Below are 23,843 nucleotides of genomic sequence, written 5' to 3'. Positions count from 1 at the left end.
TGTTTTATAAATTATTCTGTAATATTTAAGAATGATTTTTATGAGAGTTAATTTAATCTTCTTATCACAAATTTAGAGTATTTATGAAAATCATCTTTTAAAGGTACATTTAAAAAATGGTATCAAACTTGATAGAGAAATTGTCCAGAGTTTTTATAAAATATGTTTTATAAATTATTCTGTAATATTTAAGAATGATTTTTATGAGAGTTAATTTAATCTTCTTATCACAAATTTAGAGTATTTATGAAAATCATCTTTTAAAGGTACATTTAAAAAATGGTATCAAACTTGATAGAGAAATTGTCCAGAGTTTTTATAAAATATGTTTTATAAATTATTCTGTAATATTTAAGAATGATTTTTATGAGAGTTAATTTAATCTTCTTATCACAAATTTAGAGTATTTATGAAAATCATCTTTTAAAGGTACATTTAAAAAATGGTATCAAACTTGATAGAGAAATTGTCCAGAGTTTTTATAAAATATTGTATCTGATAAATGTACTTTCGATCACTGATAAAGCATAACTTGATAGAGAAAAAAATGTTTAGTAAAACTAAATAAAATATATTTTAAAGCGCGTTACAATTATCTGGCAATTTAAAGGTACACAGAATTCAGTTTAGAAAGTACAGAGTTTCCAAAGAAAAATCACTTTTTAATTATATCATCACCAGAAAATTTCGTTTTCCCCATTTGTTTCAATTCTCAACCACTTCATGTTAACAACCATAGCAGAAATAATTGTGTTTTGGTTAAACTTGTTAGGTTCATAATTTAAGCACAGTTTTGCATTTTTCTATCAAATCAAATTCCTATATAAAGCTCAAAGGTTGAGGTTTTGAAGTTTTTCAAAATTTTATTTCTGTTTTGTGGGACCCAGATTTGAACAAAACTCCTTCGGATGGTCTTCTAAAACATGTGTTTGGTCTGAGAAAAGAATAGTTTTCGAACGTTCGAATTCTATTAGCCGTTTTGGCTTACAAAAAGAAGAAAACAATTTCAGAGAATCTTGTGGGGGATTGGGAATGGGTGAATCTGCAGTTCTGTTTCATTCATATTCGTTCGGAGCTCCTTCTCTTTCTCGTAATGAAACTCATCAGGTTTGTTATTGATTGAGTTCCTCCTAATAACAAAATTTTCGGGAAAATTCAATGTTTTCTCATTTTCTGGACGATATCGAATAAAAAAATTATTAACTTTATGGATAGATTATGAGAGGAAAATTTTGTGAATGTTTTTGTATGAATCTTCCTATTAATTTACTGAGTTTGGGTTTGCGCTTTAGCTAATGATTTGATTGGAAACACTTTGATTCAATAGAAAGTTTACAAATTTGGTTTGTTGGATTGCAGGATAATACTAAACATGCGCTTAGCCAATCAGTCTCATTTGGTAGGTTCGCGACAGAGAATCTTGAATGGGGAAAATGGTCGAGCTTCTCGCACAAGAAGTATGTCGACGAGGCAGAGAAGTATTCTCAGCCCGGATCTGTTGCTCAGAAGAAAGCTTTCTTTGACGCTCATTACAAGAAAATAGCTGAATCCAAGAAAGCAAAAGCTTCTTTAGATGAATCAAAACAACAGCAACAACCAGAGAGTGTTGCGGTGTTGCTAAACACTTTGGAGACATTGACTAAAGATGAGGTTAAGGAAGAAGAGAGCGGTGAAACTGAATTAGTTAGTGAAGAGTTTGTGGTGTTGAGTACTGAGAAAGATAAAGAAGAAGAAGAACCCGAAACAAAATGTGTTGTTGTAGTTTTGGAACAAGAAGACGTTGTGGTGGGTAGCTCGTTAGCTGAACCGGTGACTGAAGATGAATTACATGCTGTTGTTGATGTGCTTGATGAAAGGGAAGAGGTTGAAGAATTGTTGAAGAAGAGCTCCTCTGTCGAAGAAAAAGAAGAAGAGAGAAAATTTGTAACCAATAAGTCATCGGTGTTTCCATCAGAAACTCCAGACAAAGCAATGGAGCTTGTTGTCACACAGAAACTAAGGTAAGCAAAGCAGCTTTTGACTGTTTTTTTTTCTCTCTAATGATCTTGTCCTCTTATCTGATTGGTTTTATGATGTTAATCTTGCAGCGAAGACTCGATCAAGAAGAACGAAAAATCAGTTCGTCCAAGATTCAGTTTTTTTAAGTAAGCCGGATTTGTTTTCTACTCTGGAGTCAATTTGCATTTGAATTGATGATGTTCTTGTCCTAATTGTATAATTATTTTATGATGTAGGCTTTTGATGGGCAGCAGCACTAAGGCTCAACGTCAAAACTCCAAGGTAAAATTTCGATTTCAACAAATCATGAGAAGAATGAACATTTCTCATTTCTATTATTTAATGTGAAGACTGACACTAGTTGTGTTGTTCTTTCAGAAAAGGACTGATAAGAAACCAAACAAACCGTTTCTCTGTCTTTGCTTCAACCCTGAGATGGTCAGGGAAACAGAAGGGCCAACCAAAACACAGGAGAGGAATCTCTGAGGATAAAGATAGACTCTTCTCTGCTGGCTTCAAAGCTCTTAGAAAGGTCTGTCCTCAGGATTCAAGAATCTTTGAGTGTACAGTAGCTAAACAACTGGAATACCATAAGTTTGTATTGTATCTATAATGAAAGTTATGTTGTAGGTATCTTCATCTTCAGTGAAATACTTTTGTTATTTTTTTTTTTGCAATCTTATATTCATTTTGATATGTTTGTAACTGTTAGTGTTGTTGTTCATAGAGATATGATTGCAGGATATAATTTGAGAGTTGTTAAGTAGATGTTTCAACTTTGCAGAAGTTATTATAATTACAAATCATAGTTGTTGATTCAAATAATAAATCACATTTACATAGATAATAATCATTCATCCCCCCAAAGTTATTAAAACAATTTACAAAGCAAAAGGAAATACAATTATTTGGGGGGAATAAATCAAATAGATCAATTAAGTCATCATTTCTTCAACCAAACACCATCCTTCTTCATCAAATTCTTCCACATGATCCATCATCATCATCATCACCCCCACATCACAGAAACTCATCCTTCCGTCATCATCATCATGAGACACATCTTCTTCCTTTTCACCATCATCATCATCACTCTGTATATCCACAATTTCCTCTACAACACTTCTTATGTATTCGTCTTCTTCTTTTTCTTCATCAGATTCATAATCATGATCATAACCATAATCATCAGACATAAGATCAAGGAGTCCAGTAGCCGAGAACCCGGAAAGCTTCAAACCGGGTCTGTGCCCACCAGAAGCAACCTGCCAAGTCAGCATCTTATAGGTGACGTCATTTGATCTCACCTTGGAAGAGCCTTTAGTTTTGACTTTGGACTTGGTGATGGGATGCATATGGCACTCAAGGCACCTTGCCTGGCCACATTTTCCGGTGAACTTGGAGTGATTAGTCGGCTTAGATGACACTTTGGTGAATAAACCGGCGGTTGGACGACAGGTCAAAGGGTTGACCAACTTGGCTTCCGGTCTTGGATTCAGCGACGGAGGCAGGATCCTGTAGGTTCTAACCATACCGTGTTGCTTGCCTTCACGCTTCATCTTAGGAGGTTATTGATGAGACCTTTTACTACACAAAGAAGAAGAATGAAAGATGTGAAAATGATAAAAAGGTTGCTTGAAGGATATAATAAGAAGAGGTACTTAGGAATATGCTTGCGGGACACGGAATCCTCACAAAAAGTCAAAAGAAAATACCCCAAAAAGGTGTAACTTGTGGACCTAATCTAATGGAGTTGTGTAGATAACTTCCACTATACAATTATTGGAGACTTTTCATTCTTGCAGAAGAGGTAAATATATCCTTTTTTTTTTAATAACTATATCTGTTTATATAGTACTAAAACCTTTAATAATTAGTGATCCAACACAATTGATAAACAAGATGATTACATAATAGTCTCTAGGACAGGAAAGATTCTCCCAAACTTATTTGATATATGAAAATCTCAAAAGAAAATCAGTCGTGCCAATTAATAATGGACACTAGACATTCATCTTGACCTAAATGTTTGACGGACAGTAACATTTGTCTTGCTCTTACAAGAAACTCAAGATAGTGTTGTTACATATTCGTTGTTTCTAATATAAATGATACATTGAAATTATAAGACAACAACATGTGGATAAACTACAAGTCCGAAGAGTTCTTTTACGTTTTTGTACAAAGGGAAGGCTGGGAACTAAGAAGGGTTTTGTGACTTTGATTCTAAACATGTTCATGAGAAGGATCTATGAGAGGTTCATTGGATTCCTCACCAGTTTCCGGAGATTTTGGGGATTTCTTCTCAGGGTACAACACATAGTGTTGAAACATGAAGAGGATATCGAAAAATATTGAGATCTGCACAAAGATATTGAGAGAGTTATTACAAGAACAGTCAGAGGAAGAATCCAAAAAAAGATGAGGGCTCTGGATTTTTCTTACGAGTGAGAGAAGAGTCTTTCCAATGTTGCCATAGAAATTCACCCAAGAATCTGGAGGAAACATAGAGAAGATAACGTTAGTATTTTTGTCGCAAACAAAAGCTGATGATGTGAATGTGATGGAGACGAATGTTGTTACTTTGGTCAATAGATTGAATAACCATCTGCAGATAGTTAGCGAGTCCTCCACCAAAATCGAGAAGAATGTTCCCAATGCTCCACCCAACTGTGCTCTTCCTAGTGAAGTTCATCTTCGCCTGAGAAGAAACACATGAACATGAGCAATACAGATGAATGAATCTGCTTGCAGAAGTATAAGGTTCAGGGGTTGTTTCTGACCTGTGGAATGTACTTGACGCATGTCATGGCAACCTGAATCGAGCTATACAACAACAAACCATACAGAAAGTGTCAGATTAGCATTAAAAGAGAGTTGGGTAAAAGGCAGGGAGGGGATAAGAGAGCATACTTGAAGATGGTAATGAGCCAGAGCCAAGAGTGTGAAGGTAAAGCAATGAAGAAACAGATAGCTGCAAACCCCCAGACAAGGATCACAAGACCTGTAGCAAATCTGGATACTTTTTGCTGTCCACGCTGAGAGTATTATAAAGTCACATATAAACAAACCATCAGATATAAAGAAACAAAGCAGAGATTGAAGATAAAAAGGGAGAAAAGTACTGACTTCATAGATAAAGATCTGGAAGAGTGTAAGAGCTGTGAGTACAACAGCATGGATTGAGAAGGCAACATCATTGGCGGCCACAGGTATCATCTGTAAATTACGAGAAAATGATTAACAAAAATGACTCCAAAGGAAGAAACTTTGTTGAAGCAAAAGGGTACCCACCTCTTGATCGCCATAAGTGTCAAAGTACTGCTTTTGAATGATGGGGCTAAAGTAGAGGCAGACGTTGTAGATCATATACGACGAGTGCTTCGTCAAATTCAACAGCACGAAGTCGAAGTTCAACCCAACCACACTTTCGATCAAAGCGAACCCAATTTCAATTTTCCGCTGCAAACCCAGAAAGAAAAAACAAATCTTGAGAGATTGGGGTTACCTTTTCCTGCGGAAATTCAGAATCAGCTGAGGGTAGAAGCTAATCGACCACGACGTAAACGCGATCCATCCTACGACCTCGTACGATATTTCTAACGGAATCGAATTCCACGATGCCATAGATCAATCGTTTTGACTTTTTCTTGCTTCTAAATTTGTTCTTGGAGTTGACGACGAGGGAGGGAGGGAGGGAGGGAGATTGATGATTGAGAAAAAGCTTAAACGTTGAGTGGGCTCTATTTGGAAATGAAAATGTATGAGAGAAGCAAAACGCTTGCAAAATTATGGGGTCCCATTTAATGACGTGTCATGATCCTGGAGACTCTGACACTAAAGATCCCACGATCTTGGCGTGATGGGTTCAAACTTCAAACAGATGATGATTATCTTCTGAACCTGACGCCTTTCACGGCTATGTTCGCATTTAGGAAGGCGGCTGGGCCGGGCCGAACAACTTCGTCTTCCTTATCACCAATTAATTTTTTTTAATCCATACTACACATAAATTTCTTTTATTTCATATTTATAAAATTTGGACTACAAGATTGTTGTAGAAATTTCTCAACTTTTTCTTCGGAGATGGAAGAACTGCTATATAGATGATCTCGTGCATAAAAGAGTTACACATCCAAGTGATTCGTATTGAGATTGACTATTCAGATTCGATGGAGATGGTTGACAACTCTGCTGACTGACCACTATTTGCTTCAGAGCTTTAATTTTATTTTTGTCTATTGCATACTACTTTTGAGAATTTCAGTATTATCTATATACCGTGGAGTAAAATTGTTTATGTAAATTACCTTGCAAAATGTTTAGAAACCAAAGCGGCCAGATATAAAAGTGATGATTCTTGGACTTGAGTAGCTTCGTCTGATCTATTAATTTAGGGTCCTACTTTTTTTTTCTGCCATACAAAAATCTATATTAGACCATTAATTAAAAACTTAATTAAATATTCTAAATTTACTCATATATGACTTTTTCCTAACAGATACAAAATTTTCAACAATAAACATCTAAACAATAACATTCCTAAGAAAATCCAAATATGTTTCCATTATGTTATTATTTTTTATTGTTTATCATATTTAATCTAGACTAAATTTTGTATATATTTCAGTAACTAATTTTAAAATTAAATAGTATATCCCAATTCTTTTGAAATTATCATATTATTTTTTTATAAAAAAAATAAATAATAATTTATTGGTTGTAACATTTATGTTTGATTTTTGTAGTAAAAATAAAAACACCAAACTGAAATATTAATATATTAAATTAAATAATATTTTCAAAATATAATATTAAATAATTTAATTTGGCAACACAAAAATATTTTTAGAAGATAAAATTTAAACAAAAATAAAATAAAATTTGTAATAATTCATATAAATGAATGTTAGAAATTAAACTATCAATATAATGTTAAAATTTTATGAAAATTTTCATAATAGTATTATATACTTAAACAAATTTCAACAAATATAAAAGTTTCATAATAATATTATATACTTAAAATTTGATATTAAGTATATATCTTTTAACTTATTTTATAGTTTAAATATTATTTTAAAAATAAGCAAATATCCGCACGTACGTGCGGGTTCAAATCTAGTACCAATTAAAACTTCATTTCATTGTATTTATCTTTCTCGAACCTGTGGAATGTATAATGTATTTGATGCATGCATGTCATGAAGACCTTAGTGGAGCTATAACAATATTAACATTATCATGAACAAAAGTGGAAGAGAAAATGCCACGAAAAGAATTGAACCACCATTTGGTTTGTAATCAAATTTTGGTTCGGGTCGGCAATAGCATTTGGTTTGGCTCGGTTTTGCATCTTTTGTTTCCAAATACTCTGGTTGATCTAGAGGTTTATCACTTCCGGTAATGCGACGCCGTTTTCTCGATCGACTTCTCTGATTCTCTGATCTAGAAGACTAGAACCCCTAAGCCAGAGGTGAGAGAGAGAGAGAGAGAGAGTTCCTTTTTCATAAGGTCAAACCCACCGGAGACTCGGGAGGATCAATGGCGGCGATACTAATCGGAAGAGCCTTCAAATCAGCTAGAGTCGTTCGTGCTCGATCTTTCTGCACAACGTCTGCTGCTCGTAAACCCGACTCCGATGGCCAGTCATCGGAACCTTCTTCCTCGTCTTCGTTCACGTTCGACAAGGAAAGCGAGAAACCCATCCTCGTGAAAGCCCCGAACGCTCGGCGGAACAACGACTCGGATTCGGTGACGATGCCGACGTCTTTCATGACGGGTTCGATAGTTGGGAAGAGGTTCTACAAGAAGGTGACGACGAGAGAAGCAGACGATGGGAATGGATGGACTGTGATGCTCGATTACAGGACGCTTAAAACGCCTTCGAAAAGACCTCTCAAGCTTCCTTCGTTGGCTCTCGCTAAGGCCATTGCAGCTGAGTGGGAGTATCAGGTTTGTTCGTTTTCAAAAGTCGATCTCTTTCACCTCTCTTAGCACTGAGCAGTGTATCTAGTTCTCTGGAGCTAATCAGTAATGGGTTCGACGGGATTTAGCTATAATCCTTGTAATTGGATCTGTTCATTGTTTATTTAACGTAAAGCTGAGTTTTTTTTTGAGGTGGATCAATAATGGGTCTGATGGATTTTAGCTGAAATACTTGTAATCTAGAGCTCTTTAGAGTCTCTAGTGTTTAGTCTGCTACAGGGTTTTATGATCTGAGTTCTGTATTATGATCAATAGTTTGAAAATTGGTTTAGTGGTAGTGAACTTGGTTCATGAGTTTTTAAAGCATTAGACTTGGCCTTCTCTGCTCGTTTTCCTCTATCTTCATTTTCAAATTAGATCTCTTTTGCTTTATAAATATACTTCTCTAAGCAATGTATCTACTTCTCTGGAGCTAATCAATAATGGGTTTTATAGGATTTAGGTCGAATCCTTGTAACTGGATCTGTTTATTGTTTATTCAACCTAAAGCTGAGTGTTCTTGCTGTTCTTAGTTTGTTTATGTCAGTGAACAACTAACCAGATTTGAATAAACAAAGAACAGATCCATTTTTGAAGTCCCTAGTGTTTGATCAATAGTGGGTCTCTTCATTGTTTATACAAAGGTAAAGCTGAGAACTGCTGTTGTTTACAATCTATTGTTTGTTAGAGTCTCTAATGTTCGATTTGCTTCTGGGTTTATGATCTGAGTTCTATATGTGACCAATAGGTTGAAAGTTGGATTAGTGGAAGTGATTTTGGTTCATGAGATGTTTAAAGCACTAGACTTGGCCTTTCTCTGCTCGTTTTCTTTTGTCATTCTACTTAAGGTTTTTGTGCGGTGACTGACTTGGTATAAATGCAATAATGATCATGTGTAGCTAGCAGAAGGAATCAGACCATTCACAATGCCGCTGATGAAACTAGCATGTACTGCACTTGAAAGAGTTCCTCTTACACGCCCAAAGATTATCGAGCATCTATTAAGAAAGTTGCATCAAGATCTCGTCTTTTTCAGAGCACCTGAGGATAACGATCTAACTAGTGACGTCCATGGTATGCATTTTCTCTTCAACTCAACGAACTTGGAGTTTAGACTTATATCGCTTGTGTGGCTTTTGCAGAGGTTCAGGTGGAGAGGATTGATCCTCTACTTGAGTGGGTAGAATCAGAGTTTGGGATCAAACCCAAAGTGTATTCAAGCATCTTTGGAGGAAAACAAGATGATAAGCTAGTGAAAGCAGTAGAAGGTCTGCTCAATAAGACAAATGATGGTGAACTCGCAAGCATCGATGCACTTGAAGCATCAGCCCACTCTGTAGTAATTGCCCTGGGCATCTACTGTGGGAAGTTGCAGATCGATGATGCAATCAAATTGATTAGACTTGAAGAAGATTTACAGGTTTGTTTCTTCACTCTCTTGCTTACATTTAGACCTTTTTACTTCCAATGTATCTAATCTTCTTCACACGTTTCACGCAGGTGGACAAATGGGGATTAGTGGAAGGTGGGCATGATATTGATATTGCTGATCTCAAAGTTCAGATCTCAGCGGCTACTGTGTTTCTTGCTCTGTCCCGTCAAAACTGATCATAAGTCTCTTTTGCTCAAATACCTTTTTCAGTTATTCCAAAAATAAAGCTTCTATCTGAGCTTATCTGTTTGTAGAATTGATGATTGTAAGGGTTACATCAATACAGGAATGAAACTAAAGCCAGAGTTTCTTGCACATTTATTAGAATGAAAAATACATTAGTGAATGAGATTCCAGTCGGTGCTGTGTGGTTTGAGTTTGTTGGTTGACCAGATTTCTCAAGTTGTTTAATGTCTGCGATCTGTCTCCCTGGATCACAATCCCTTGGGACAAGCACTAAGTATGTGAATTTGAAATCAAAAGTGAAAAACCTGAATCCAAATTTGAATGGATTTTGTAGGGTATTATTTCGGGTATCTTGTATTGTTCAAATCAGAAAGAGTGTCCAACAAAACTCTAAAATCCATATTTCTTATTAAAAAATCTGATCTGAATTAATACATGAAATGTGTTTTTGAAATGTGTTTTTGAAATGAATACTTTCAATAACTAATTTCATTTTTATTTTTAATTGACTCTAAAAATATTTAAACCAAAGTATTATTTACCAAACTCAAAATTTTGAATCCAATATAAAAAATTTACAAAGAGTTTTAAAATCTATGCGAATTTGAAATATTATTAACCGAAACCTGAACATCGACCTGAATACCGCCTAAAAAGTACGGTTCAAGATTTTGTGGTATTGGTACAGTTGGATTCGTATTGAATAGCTCGGTATTTTTTTTTTGTATACTCGTCTCAGCTTTCGTTTATCCACCTACATAGGTCAAGAACCCTATTGTTGCAATAATCCGAAGTTCACTTTGGGTTTAACTTGACTGATACACAATTAGTAATCATACCACAATTTTGTGTCTCAAAATTAAGGTGATCAAAGTGATCAACAAGTGATGCACGGAAGATCAATGAAGATAGATGTGATGGTGAATCTTGTGACTGACTCTCTCAATCAGTGGGTGTGACTGACTCTCTCTCAATAAGTGGTGAACAAATTTGCTTGAATCACACAAAAAATATTGAATCAATGGGTCAATGACTCAATAGGGACATAAGCAAATCACTTAAGCAACTAAAGACAAGAACAACTTAAAAAAAAAAACTTTCTTTGAAACAAACTATTTATGTATTAACTTAGATTAAAAAGTGACTTACAAATTGAAATAAACGTAAGTTTATATAAGCTTGATACCCGACCTAAGGAACTAAAACAAGAAACAAAGATTACATCTACTCTATTAAAATAGAGTCCTATTTGAAATTTACCTTGACATGTTTTAAATTTGGACCTATTAAATATGTTGTGACTTAATATTATTAAATCATTTAAATTATGGACCTACTTTAAATAACTCAATCTAATTAATATAATATTTGGTAACTAAAATATTACCGCATAACTACTTCTTTAAATATTGCATACTAATTATTGTTATTTAAATTTCGCTTACACATAGAAATTTTAAAACAAAGGTTTGTATTATTATAGAAACAAAGTTTAATAAATGTGGAATCACATACCATATTCTTATATATTCACCCTTACATAATTTTAATTTTATAGATGAATATATTTATATATATATATATTCAGTAGTATCTAATCCTAATTCTCCCGTGTATTTTGTAACTCTCATATCCTACCTCACTAATATTATTTAACCTTCTTAACGTTCCAAACGTGACATACCTTTAGAATCTTATAATATAATTGCTATACCTTTGTAAAAGAAACTATATATACTACATATAACAAATAAATAATACGTTACATACCAAAACCATGACTATTAACATATACTATATATCGTCCATAGATTTTCCAGTACATTTTCTACACATTTCAATTTTATATTAGATAAAATATATCCCAGCTTTCAATTTTTAAATTCAGAATGAACAAAATAAATCTTTATTCTGAATAGAAAAAATTTCATTTGGCATATCATTCTAAATTAAAAGATGAATAAATCATTGATTATTGTTATACTATAAATTTCACAATTTTAAATTTGTGCATTGTTTGTTTAAATTCTGTAAACAAAATATATTTTTGGTTATATTATAAACATATGTAACCATATATTTTGAACAACTTTTCGTGTAAATTAAAACGATATATATTTTAAATAGCCAACCTACAATATTGTTTAAACTGAAAATTAAATAAATAAGTTTTGTATTGTTCAACATATATTTAGTTTAACGATTTCAAGAATATTCTTATAATTAATTTTACATAATTTCATATCTAAATTCAGATCCACGCGCTCGAATTGAACTCAAAATTTTGGATTCCTAACATTGTTATTTGAACAGAGCCAAAAACTAAAATAATAAAACCCAAAAGAAACCAAACTCAAATTTATATATAATCGAACCATTACTATACTACGTAAAGCGAAGTTTATAAAATATCATTAAACCATAAAATTTTAATTTTGAAACATAAATTATAAATATAAATGATGCTAAATTATAAATATAAATATAAATAATCCCCCGCAACCGCGCGGATCAAAATCTAGTAGTAAATAAAACTAACGGTTTGGACAAAAATAATGGGATTTTGGCCAAAATAAAGGAATTTGAATATATCTTCAGAAGGCGGTGGTCAAAGTAATATGGTTGTTGGTCCTTTAAATCTCAAAGTGTGAATGCATCTAGAAATAATAAGTTAACAAAATAATAAGGTAACTTACCATGTATGGGTCTCCATAAATGGTTAGATGTGTCTTTTGAGTGTTTAGATATCTTTTATAGTCACATTTATCTTGTTTGAAAAGCGCTTGAACTCGTAAACTTACAAATAAGGTAAACTGAGAACCGGTTTGATCCGCTTTGAAAAATGGATCACAACTTGAAATTAATGTTGACAATTTTTTCTTTGTTTTAAGCTTTGTTGGAAAGTAAAAAGATCCATCTTGAAGTTCACGGTTGATTTTGGGACATACCGCTTCATGGTTGGACTAAAATCAACTTCAATAGGTTGATGATACTCACAATTGCTTTAAGTAGAGAACCTCTAATTTGTAATTTGCATAGTTTTTTGATCCGTGCAGCTTTTGAGGTGATTCTACTTAGTCTTGGAACTACGTTGAATTGAGAATTCATACCCTGGTTTAATAGTTTATTTCTTCCTTATTGCTAATACATGGCCCTTTTAGTGCAATCGGTTTTTCGGTAGTTTGAGTGGCATGTTTGGTTTGCACAAAAAAGTGGCATGTTTGGTTTACTTATGTATCAAACACGTCCATAGATATTGAGTCATTGACCAACCAGATTCGAGATGCAATCTGAATCGTGAACAAGATGGTCACAGTTTAATTAATTATCTATTGATGATTAGTTGAAAATTGATGATAACTATTAGTGAGGCTTAGCTTCGTCTACGTCGTCATCACCACCGTTGAACAAAGGCAAAATAATCCTGATCGTTTATGAATACCGCTTAAGACTAATCAGTAAAGCTGACGGATATGTTCTGAAACGCGCGTGCTGGCGTTGGAAGTGTGTAAGGATAATCCGACACGTGCCAATATCTGAGTCGATGAATTTATCGACTAACATAGATAATCAGTAAAAGAACGAGAACACGTCCCGTTTCGATACGAAAGGAAAACAATACATGCCGTTTTCTCGTGTGCTGTTAGTTTCAAGTTGCAACAATGAAAACAACGTTACCCTATATTTAAACCTTGGAAAACGCTCATTGTTTCTGAATTTTTATTCTTAACATTGATTAAATTCGCTATTAAACAAACAAAAACGTAATCAAAGCGTTCATCCAATAAAGAACACCAAAAACAAAAAGCAGAAGATAATCACATTGTCTGAAGATCATCTCTTGTCCTAAATCTCAACTTTTACAAAATCTTTGAATGGCATCGGTAAGATCTTTCTTATTTTACGATTTCACTTTTTTTTTTCAAACACAAAATTACGTTTTAACATTTAAATCGCCATAGTCTTCAGAAATTTTCATTTTTTTGTAATGTTTTGTATTTGATTTTGTTGAAAATGGATTAGAGAATCAATAATTTATTAATGAATATTTTTAAGAAAATCAGAATAATCAACAAAGACAACAACAAGATCGACCATTACCAAAATTTGGAGAATGGGACGTGAACGATCCAGCATCAGCCGAAGGATTCACCGTTATATTCGCTAAAGCTCGAGACGACAAGAAGACAAATGCTAGTGGTCGTGCTCCATCGCAACGCCGTGATAATAACAAAGGGCAAGACGAACCTACGGTAACATTCCTTTTAACAAAATTGTCAAAATTTAAGACTAAGTTTACACAAATAAAAACATTAGCCTTTATCCGTTACTTTTCGAAAATACGAGGACTAAAGTGAAAACACGTGTTTTGCTATTCTTTTGCAGAAGAAACGGTTCTGCTGTTTCTGAGGAACATGATCAAGAAAAGTCAAGATTTGTAATATCAAATTTGTTAGATCATCGAAAACAGTTTCATATACAATGAATCTGTATAAAGTTTGTATCATTACAGAAGCTAAGAAACAACTGTCGTTTCGATCTAATTTCTGTTCACTTAGTACTTACATTACACAATATCAACGTCTCTAAAGCCACGGTTTGGTGAATCTTGATCTGACCCATTGTCACTCGTCTTTTTCTTGAACGATTTCTGGCTGAAAATCCTAGAAACGGTTTTCTTAACCGGTCTTGAACTGCCGCCTTCGAACCGGTTATGTTTCTTGTCTAGATCATTTGACAGTTTCTTGACAAGCTCCACGAAATGCCTTCTGAATGTTGGATATCTTGATACTGATTTGGTCAATCCTTGAAGCCTTTTAAAACCAAAAACACACAAATGGTTAAAAACCAAAACAATATTCATTTATAAAGTTTTATAGATTTTTACCTGCGAGCAAAGGCGTCAAGTTCAGCTTTTCGTAACTCGGTCAAAGGAGGAGATTCAGAGCTTTTGAGTCTCTCTGAATCTCCAAACAGCAATACCAACTTCCCAAGATAGTCTTCTTCTTCCTCAGATAGGTTAGCTGCTTCAATCTGGTCTTTAAGGATCAGGAAAGGATTCAGAAACCAATCGAAGAAGGTGTCTTTTGGTCGGTTCCTTGTTGTTATCTCTGTCCTACCGTCACCAAGTAACAAACCGGTGGAGTTGGATTTGATAGAGCGTAAGAGCTCGTGAAGAAGAGAATAAGCGGGTAAGCCAATGCTGATCACTTGACTGCCTTTGCTAGACTTGGCTTCCTCTATGTCCTTTGAGTTTATGATCCCTTTTGTTACCATAATCTCTCCGTGCTGCCTACATTCCACAAAGAGGGCATCCAGAAGCTGCAAATAACGATTTCAAATTTAATAAGCAAAGATGTTTGAATAAAACAGACAAGAGAGAGAGAGATTGTAGAGTACATCAAGTGGCTTAAGGTCAATCATTGGGCCTCTGTTGGATCCTCCTCTTGAAGGAGTTGTCTTGAAAGAGTTTGGTCTTGAAAGCCCACCATTAGCACCACCTTCCTCTTCCTTTCTTCGATACTTTGGCCTGTATTAAAAAAAGAACAAGTTTCTAGAGTCATCAGAGTGATAGAGATTTTCATTAAGCAAATGAAGAGAAACAAACCTGGGAAAGCAAGAACCTTCAGGCATGTCAAGAACATCATTACTATACTCATCGTAAATAGAAACAGAAGCAACAACATAGCATAGGCCAAAGAAGAAGGAGGATTCCTGTTTGTAATTGAGACAATAAACAATTATAACAAAGTCAAGCTGAGGAGTTTTTGATAATAAACAAACCTGATATGAGACAACACCGGCATAAGCACCAAGGAAGACACTAGAGACCACAGATCCTAGAACAGCTCCCACAACACCTAAAGGCCAGAGTAAGATGACAAGGCCAGCAATAGGGACACACATGGTCTCCAAGAAAGGACCTTCACGTCCAATGAGATCGTGAAACAAACGGCGCCACCCTTTAAACAGCATGTAGGGGCTTTTAAACAATGCTATGAGTGAAATCATTGGGAAGTCAAGAAGAATTCCAAGAACCGCAGCTATCACGGCCCCTGGAATCTGCAGTAACCTGAGAATATATTTACATATTTTTTAAGTTACAAACTGTAAGAAAAAAGCACAATTTTGTATGTAAGAGATGTGTAGACCTTATTTCATAGTAGTGACGATCATCAGCGCTAGAGGTTCTAAGATCATCCATAAAGGAAAAGTAGGAGTGGAAGCAGACATCTCTAAAGTCGCAGACAACGGTGAAGCTGCCTTTAACAGTGCTCCAAGTTCCATCCTAAGAAGCAGTTCAGTAAAGTGAATATGTGACTGAAGAAATGATTCACAAAAGCTTACAGAATAAGAAAATGTAACTTACGTAAAAGCAATGGAAGAGCGGGTTGGACTTGCCTACACCAACAGCATCGAAAGTGGCGAAGATTGGGGAAAGAAAGCCATACACAGCTCCTCCGAGGATACTTCCTACGATGCTAACGACAAGCCAGAGAATGATGCCGGGAGGAATGCATAAGCACAGGAAGAGCTTCAGGATTGGACCTAGTTTTTTGGCACTGAAACCAAAAAATAAAGATACCATTTTCAATATCTGAGAACTAAGAAGGTAGCGCTGATGTTTAAGAGAGAAAGTTACCTAGAAATGGAATAGAGAGTCCAAAAGCCATGAACTGGGAAAAGGCCTAAGATGATTGCAGAGTTTCCAATAGCCACAATGATGCATATAACCGGGCACAAAACGATGCCTAATCAAACAGAGAATGAGTAAAGAAACGATCGTTTACTATTACAAGTCATGGATTTGGTTACAAAAATGGAACTTTATGGTACTGAAAATTGTGAACCCAGATGAAAGTAGATATGCTAATTCCATAAACTTTCACTAGCTTTGGAAGCAATTGATAAACAAAATGAAGGAAAGTTACTCGATAATTGTTGTCCTCAGTTAAAGTTTGGAACTTTTTTCGGTATTGAAGAACCCTAAACTGGGTTAAAACTGCTAATTTCAAGTGACTGTAGAAGCACTTATGAGCGAATGAAACAATACATATTACTCTTGAGATTGACTTAAGGGGTCCCTAAACAGAATAAGCAGACAATCTTCAGGTCAACATCTGGACCACAAAATAAATTACAAAAACCTCTGATAAAACCTGTCTCAAAAAGATTCAAAATTGGAAATGGTGAATTGAATGAGAGAAAAGCAATAAAACCCAACAACGAATTCGAGTAGGATTGAGTGAAAGTTGATACCTTTAAGAACACCGAGAAGGAGTAAGCCAATGAAATAAGGAATGAAGAGTATGAATTGCCACAGAGATGACAAGATTCCCCTTGGAGGCTCCATTGAATTCTCCTCTTCTCCTCCCTCCTTTTCGAACCCTAGAATTTAGAGGAAACGGTGAAGCGGAGAGAAAGAGACAAACTGTCACAGACACGACAAGAAGTAATAATAATCTTTGTATCCGAGGATTTTAAAAGAAACAAGAGAGAGAGAGACAGAGAGAGTGTGTGTGTGTGTCACATGGGATTTTGTTAAGGTTAAGAAAACCGTGTTCTCTACGAGTAAACCCCTTCTACCACACAATTGACCAAAAATCAACGAGAAAACGACAATGAACTACTGACACTTAAGCGACAGACACTTTATGGAATCACACTATTATTGTTTTTTCTTTTTATCAGATAATATAAAGCAAGCAAAAGGTATGGTGTTCACATTTACAACTACTATGAACTATCTTTTCTTAACATCAAACCGAATATGACATCCAATAAATGAATAAATTTTAAAATTTTAAGTATTTAAGTAGATCAAGAATTTGTATTTTGAACAAAAAGGTATGTAGAGCTTTTTCTATGATGTATACCTTTCTTGTTTTTAATTAAAGAAGACTATTATTGTTCAACAAGTTGATTTGGTTTGATCTGTTTTAAGTGGGGCACATCTTTTGCAGATAAAATATTGGCGTACGGTTCTCTTAAAACATATAGGTGAGTTTCGTCAATAAATATTTTTTAAATAAGTGAAGATAAAATATATTTTTCTTAAAACAACCTTCCCGACAAATTGCACTTCATAAATATCTTAGCTTTTTTGGAAAAATAGTTATATAATCAAATTATAAACATAATTTTCTTAAGAAAGAATCTCTTATGAATATTTAAACAATGGAGCTACTCTTACAATTTTTAAACAATGGACCGAAAAAAGAATTTCAGTGTGATGTTTTCAAATACTCTATAATTCTTAAGTCAATATTTAAATCACCAAAATTGATAAGAATTTTAGAAGAAGAAAAAAATCTTAATGATTTTACATAAATATATATGTGGAAATAAGTCTACTGCTGCCTTTGAAAAAAGAAGTCTATTATTGTCGCGAAATTTTTACTTTCTGAGTCTGTCTTATTCTGGATAGTCTCCAAATATATTAGTGTAGTGGTTTTCAAACTCTCTGGTCTTCCATGTATTTCAAGTTCAATCAGGATTAGAAGCTAGACAAAAACAATTATATTATTTATAGATATTATCTTGTAGAGTTGCACCCTGTCTAGAAGGAGACAAATGTGTTTTAGAGTTACCTAGTGGAATTCTAAACTCTTCTCCCATGCATCATGTTAGTATATTAGGTTATTTCATGACTGTTTTGTCTATTAATGAATAGAAAGAGACAAATGTGTTTTTGATTTTCGAGCAAACAAAGTTTTTGTTAAAGACTGATAGGGCTCATAATCTGATTCCCTTTTTGATGAGAAAATGGATGGTTCACTGATTTTTTTTTTATCTAATTCTAAAGTACATGGTCAAGCGGTGAGCTAAATCAGCTGAACATATCTAAAGCACTTGATACCTTCGCATATTTTGATTGTTGTTTGTCAGTTGGTCAACAAACGATTCTATAGCACGGTCTATCTATAATAATAAAGTTGAGTTTTGTCATTTCTCAGGTCTACACCTCAGCAGACCATTCTACATTGCGACATATATCAGTCAATTCTTAAAGTTTAAAAAACTACTCTCGGTTTTGCTTCATCATTTGACAAGCTATGTATTTCGTGGACTTCTTATATCTAAGCCTTTTAAAATAATTATAAAATTATGGGCTTGAACCTTGTAAAAAAATCTATAACAATAAAGTTGAGTTATGTCACTTCTTAAGCTTCCACCACCTCAGCAGACCATGTTTCATATTGCCACATGTATCAGTCAATTCTTAAAGTTTAAAAAAGCTACTCTCGGATGATGTCAAAAAAAAAATGCTACTCTCGGGTCAGGTAAAAAATCTATAATAATAAAGTTGAGTTTTGTCATTTCTCAAACCTCCACCTCAGAAGACCATGTTCCATATTGCGACACGTGTCAGTCAATTCTTAAAATTTAAAAAGCTACTCTTAGTTTTGCTTCTTCTTTTGACAAGCTATGTATTTCGTGGATTTCTTATACCTAAGCCTTCTAAAATGATTATAATTATGGGCTTCAAACGTATGAGCCTGGTAAGAAAATAGGTTCTAAAAGTAAATTCCGCTAAACCCTATTCTAACGGGGTGGTATTGGATTCGGGAATTTGAAAGAATTCACAAGTAATAACTTTTGTAGTATTTTATGAGATTTTAATGCAATTGTCTAATTCTTATGTTTACTTTTTATCATAGAATTTAAAAGAATGTAAATAAATTTTATGGATTACAAGTGATAATACACTAACGTTATGAACTAATGATAACAACAAAATACAAAACTAGTAGCTAAACTCTTGGGCATTTTTTTTTACCAAAAAAAAACTTTTGGGAAAATTTTACCTTTTATAGATAGATTTTTTTTTGCTTTGAGAAGGGATAGATACATGATAATATATATAGGAGAAGTAATCTAAAAAAGTTTATACAAAAGATAGATAAGAACTAGTTTATAATTGTTTTATGATTGTGCTTGATTGGAATTTATAGTAGAGAATCAAACAAAATGTTTTTTAAAAAAAAGTTACGTACTATTCTTGATGACAAAAATGAGAAATGTGAGAACACGTTCACGAACATGCCAAGTATTCACGAACATACGGTTCGGTTGACAAGATTAATGCAAGCACGGTTGCATGCCAAAGATGTTGCTTGATGATGAACAATTTCATCAATATTGATAGTCTCCGTTCTTTGAAAATAAGAGAGAGACAAATCCCATCATAAAAGCAAGGAATTGATCTATTGCTTTTTTACATTACATTTCCATTAAATTATTTTCAAATGACATTCCTATTAATTCTACCAAATATTGAATAACATTAGAATTTAAATGAATTGATAAAATACATAATTGAATAACACAAGAATTTGAAAAAATTGGTAAAATACACAATTATAACACTAGAATTTAATGGAAACTATAATTCCTTCAAATTCGATCAAATTTCTAAATCCAATGTCCCCACCTTAGGCCCAACTACTTTTTCGCCTACCTCTAACCTTTGCGTCTTCTTATCTACAAATTTTCTCAGTCTCTGCGAAAACTCAGCTAAAATTTACAACTAATAACTTCTCACATTTATGGCCTTTAATCCTTCAGCCCCACTACATGCTTATTAAATTACCTCAAAACCTCGTCTGTTACTCCCAAATTTCTTAACCTATAAATAGGAATGAAGAGAACACAAAATCTCATTGCTCTCTCTTTTTTCTGTCAATAATCTCATTGCTCTCTCTACTTCTTCGTGATCTCACTCAAATTACCCTAATGAGTGAATTACTCTCTCAAATAAGAGGTTCAGTTGTAGTACTTAAGGATCGAATTCACATGGAGCTAGGGAACCTAATAAATCTAATAAGAGTGATTAAACTAGGTTGATTATGATTAAATGTAAATAGCAGGTTTGTGAGCAAGACAGTTGCTCGATTGATTTTATTGGGGTTTTGGTACTTAGACGAAAATAGCTAGACTTATGGTTTTTATTCAAGTAATCAGGATTATAATCCTACAGATGCCTAACAAGTTATATGCATGATATTATAGAGCTCAATGCGTGTAAACAAACCGATTGGCTCTCGCTTTCTAGGTTTGTCTATTGACCAGATATAAGTGTCGATCGATGATTCTATAGGAATATCGATCGATACACTTGTTGTACCGTCGATCGATTGTTCGATTGGAATATCGATCGACGCGTTTAGTCAAGTTTTAACGTGCGGGTTGAATGTTCTCACTAAGATTCCTAGATCAGCTCTCGCCTTACTCTAGCAATCTTAACTCAATTAGGATGAATTCAGGGTGAGATGCAAGTGATGGCCTTTACCTCAAACTCTTAGATCAAGTTCTAGCTAACTAAACTAGAAACATGCTTTAATGGTAATCCTAATGATGAATATCACAACTTAGCAATCTATAGTTGGGGCTAAATCCCTCATAACCTATTTACCTATTTAGACTCTAAACCTAACAAGAGAACTACTCAGACATGGCTAAGCAATTCATAACAACAATTAGGTATAAAAACTGCATAGATAAATAGATATATATATATCAAAGTAGTTCCAATCACAAATCTCTTTGGATCTTCTCTCCAATCTACTAAAAATCCTAGAAAACCTTTTGCTGTGAAAATAGTAAAACAAGAAAGCACACTTTGCCTCTATCATGTTGGCAAGCTATATATAATTAGGTTAAAACTCGTCAGTAGTAATCTTGTAAATTGGTGAAATCTCGGGCTCTAAGTTGGCTGGAACCAAACAGGCTTCTGCGCGCTTCATCGTCGATCGATGTCACAAGATGTGCATCGATCGATTATTATCTCTGAATGCCGACCAATCGTCTTGCTCGATGGTCAGCTCGGATGCTTTCTCCAAATATCTCCAAAATGCTCCAAAATCATCTATTTCTTCTAAATCACTTCTGATCCTATAAATATATTAAATATACTCTAGAATATAATAATTAGTTATTAAAACACTTATAAACCATGGCTAAAATTGGGTAAAATCCATGGTCTATGGCTTCGCTTTCTTTAGCTTTCAAACAAGGGTGAAGAGAATGTTATTGCCGATCTCATGTTTCTCAGTTGAAGGCCAGTCATTGAAGCCATGCAGTTGTTAGGCGTCCACTTTGCTTTTGTGAGGCACGGGTGCAAAAAAGAAGGGAGCTCATGGGGGATGAAAAAGTACGCCTGCAAATTTTTCTACTTTGTTTTGATTATCGGACTAAACTCATACACTCAACCATCTCCCTGATTCCTCTTGCTCTTATCATCGACTCCATCTTGAAGCCTTCTTGGAAGATTAGGAGCCAACAATTCTATTAATAATTACACAAACTCTTGTCTGAGACGAGACTTGAATCGATTGTCTTGATTTTTTATTTTGTATTGGTAAGAGCTCCTGGTATGAGTCTATTTTTTAACACATCTGGTATGATTCTGTTAAAGATTCAATTGTCTGAACCGAGCTCTGTGGCAAAAGATGTGTCAATGTGAGAATGATCTGGCTCTGCGTTTGATGAGGGAGAAGAGAAAATGGGTTTAGATTATCTTGGGAAAAAAACTCCTTTGGTTCGGTTTAATAAAGGTTTTAATTCAAAATTCTTTTTCATTTGCAACAGATGAAAGCCCGCAGTTAACCAAGTTTTTCTTTTTGAAAATTATGATACAGAAACTGAAACCATACCTTCACCTCTTGCGTATGCAGCAGGGTACTCCACAACATTTGCAGAAAGAGTTTGTGGGAATCCTTGATAGACAATCTTTTGAGAGAGTTGACAGTGTCTAACGGAAGTGACGACAGCGTTAGTGTTTAACGGAAGTGACGACAGCGTTAGTGTTTAATTAACACGTGTTTAAATTTTGAAAATAAAATTTCTTAAAAATACACAAACTATTTTTCATTTGCTAATAAAATACACACTAAATTTTGTTATCCATTAAATACACAAACTTTTGAAATTTGCAGATTTTACACATCGATTTAGACGATGTCAACTATGTTTAATAGAAGTGAAGACAATGTTTTAATTAAACAAATGGTTTAACTGTGAAAAGCACGCTCACCCTCAGCCAATTGAAATTAATTTGAGTTAGTTTCAATTTGAATTTGACACTCTAATCTGTTTCATCCTCTTTTATTTTCCAAACTATGTTCCTTTTATTCTTTTGTACTTTGATTTCCCTTTATATCGATTCGAAGTGGAGTCGATTTCCATGTTGTGAAAAAGGACGAAGAAAACTACGTAATTTTAAACGAGTTTCTGATTTTGGAATTAGTTTAGTGTTATTCATTTCTAATTCGTGTTCTTCACTTTGATAGTAGTGATAATGATTCAAGGTTAATTTACATATGATAAATAAATTTAGTGTTATGAATTAGGTTCTACATATATTCTTTCTACTATGATCAAATTTTTTGAAATTTCACCACAAAAATAATTTACACTATGTAAGCGTAATGGAGAAGAAAGCTAACAATATAATCTATCAGAGGATTTTTAAGGAATTTTTTTCTTCACAGTTTAACGACATGCTCAATTAAACACTAACATTGTCTTCACTTCTGCTAAACATAGTTGACATCGTCTAAATCGATGTGTGAAATCTGAAAATTTTAAAATTTTGTGTATTTAATAGAAAACAAAAATTAGTTTGTGTATTAAACGGGAATCCAAAATAGTTTGTGTATTTTATTAGCAAATGAAAAGATAGTTTATGTATTTTTAAGGAATTTTCTTTTCAAAATTAAACACGTGTTAATTAAACACTAACGCCGTCTTCACTTCCGTTAAATATAGTTAACGCCATCTAAAATGATGTGTAAAATCTGCGAATTTCAAAAGTTTATGTATTTAATAGGCAATGAAATTTAGTTCGTGTATTAAACGGAGATCCGAAATAGTTAGTGTATTTTATTAGTAAATGAAAATTAGTCTGTGTATTTTTAAGGAATTTTCCAAATTGGTAAAACACTTATTCAAATGTATTTTTCTTTTATTTGTGTGTCTTTAAACCTTGAGGCTTTTTCTATAGTTCAAATGTAAGTTCACACGGGTTGCTTAAATAGTTTACTGAGCTAAATTAATATTAATCCAGTTGGAGTTTAGCTTTAATTCCCACGTAACTTTTGGACCCATTTGTGAGGCTCATTAGGACTGGTCCAGCAACCACAAAGTTTTGAGACCACATACATTCCCAAAAGCCTTATAACATCAAAGTCACACTAACACAAAAACTTCATCGACATCTACATCTATAGCATCTGAAGACTAATTAAGTTAAACTTCA

At 33.9% G+C, this 23,843-nt stretch overlaps 6 protein-coding genes across 6 annotated transcripts; 3 read left to right on the top strand and 3 right to left on the bottom strand.

Moving 5' to 3' along the window:
* The first annotated feature begins 860 nt into the window (after positions 1–860).
* Positions 861–2,710, top strand: LOC106337734 (translation initiation factor IF-2). The gene is made up of 5 exons (XM_013776863.1): positions 861–1,107; positions 1,360–2,000; positions 2,088–2,144; positions 2,235–2,280; positions 2,377–2,710. The coding sequence occupies exons 1-5, from the start codon at positions 1,033–1,035 to the stop codon at positions 2,482–2,484; spliced, it is 927 nt and encodes a 308-aa protein (XP_013632317.1). The 5' UTR covers positions 861–1,032; the 3' UTR covers positions 2,485–2,710.
* Positions 2,711–2,791: 81 nt separating this feature from the next.
* Positions 2,792–3,637, bottom strand: LOC106337735. The gene has a single exon (XM_013776864.1). It carries the CDS (start codon positions 3,555–3,557, stop codon positions 2,934–2,936), a length of 624 nt encoding a protein of 207 aa, XP_013632318.1. The 5' UTR covers positions 3,558–3,637; the 3' UTR covers positions 2,792–2,933.
* Positions 3,638–3,988: 351 nt separating this feature from the next.
* Positions 3,989–5,786, bottom strand: LOC106339506 (cystinosin homolog). The gene is made up of 8 exons (XM_013778331.1): positions 5,507–5,786; positions 5,293–5,425; positions 5,128–5,217; positions 4,912–5,036; positions 4,782–4,824; positions 4,582–4,699; positions 4,444–4,493; positions 3,989–4,359 (listed from the first exon to the last, which is right to left on the bottom strand). The coding sequence occupies exons 1-8, from the start codon at positions 5,623–5,625 to the stop codon at positions 4,225–4,227; spliced, it is 813 nt and encodes a 270-aa protein (XP_013633785.1). The 5' UTR covers positions 5,626–5,786; the 3' UTR covers positions 3,989–4,224.
* Positions 5,787–7,453: 1,667 nt separating this feature from the next.
* LOC106337078 (ATP synthase mitochondrial F1 complex assembly factor 2) lies at positions 7,454–9,714 on the top strand. Its single transcript, XM_013776110.1, has 4 exons — positions 7,454–7,953; positions 8,865–9,039; positions 9,108–9,385; positions 9,466–9,714. The coding sequence occupies exons 1-4, from the start codon at positions 7,543–7,545 to the stop codon at positions 9,571–9,573; spliced, it is 972 nt and encodes a 323-aa protein (XP_013631564.1). The 5' UTR covers positions 7,454–7,542; the 3' UTR covers positions 9,574–9,714.
* A 3,609-nt stretch (positions 9,715–13,323) lies between these two features.
* Positions 13,324–14,053, top strand: LOC106336705 (RPM1-interacting protein 4). Its single transcript, XM_013775622.1, has 3 exons — positions 13,324–13,467; positions 13,648–13,836; positions 13,970–14,053. The coding sequence occupies exons 1-3, from the start codon at positions 13,459–13,461 to the stop codon at positions 13,991–13,993; spliced, it is 222 nt and encodes a 73-aa protein (XP_013631076.1). The 5' UTR covers positions 13,324–13,458; the 3' UTR covers positions 13,994–14,053.
* Positions 13,939–17,134, bottom strand: LOC106336704 (uncharacterized membrane protein At3g27390). Its single transcript, XM_013775621.1, has 9 exons — positions 16,844–17,134; positions 16,227–16,335; positions 15,954–16,146; positions 15,736–15,872; positions 15,368–15,656; positions 15,192–15,298; positions 14,984–15,113; positions 14,472–14,905; positions 13,939–14,397 (listed from the first exon to the last, which is right to left on the bottom strand). The coding sequence occupies exons 1-9, from the start codon at positions 16,935–16,937 to the stop codon at positions 14,151–14,153; spliced, it is 1,740 nt and encodes a 579-aa protein (XP_013631075.1). The 5' UTR covers positions 16,938–17,134; the 3' UTR covers positions 13,939–14,150.
* Between the last annotated feature and the right edge of the window lie 6,709 nt (positions 17,135–23,843).

The sequence above is a fragment of the Brassica oleracea genome, chromosome C4, assembly GCF_000695525.1.
Source record: "Brassica oleracea var. oleracea cultivar TO1000 chromosome C4, BOL, whole genome shotgun sequence".
Lineage (NCBI taxonomy): Eukaryota > Viridiplantae > Streptophyta > Magnoliopsida > Brassicales > Brassicaceae > Brassica > Brassica oleracea.
Note: the sequence above shows the minus strand (reverse complement) of the source record. Positions and strands in the feature narration are given on the sequence as shown.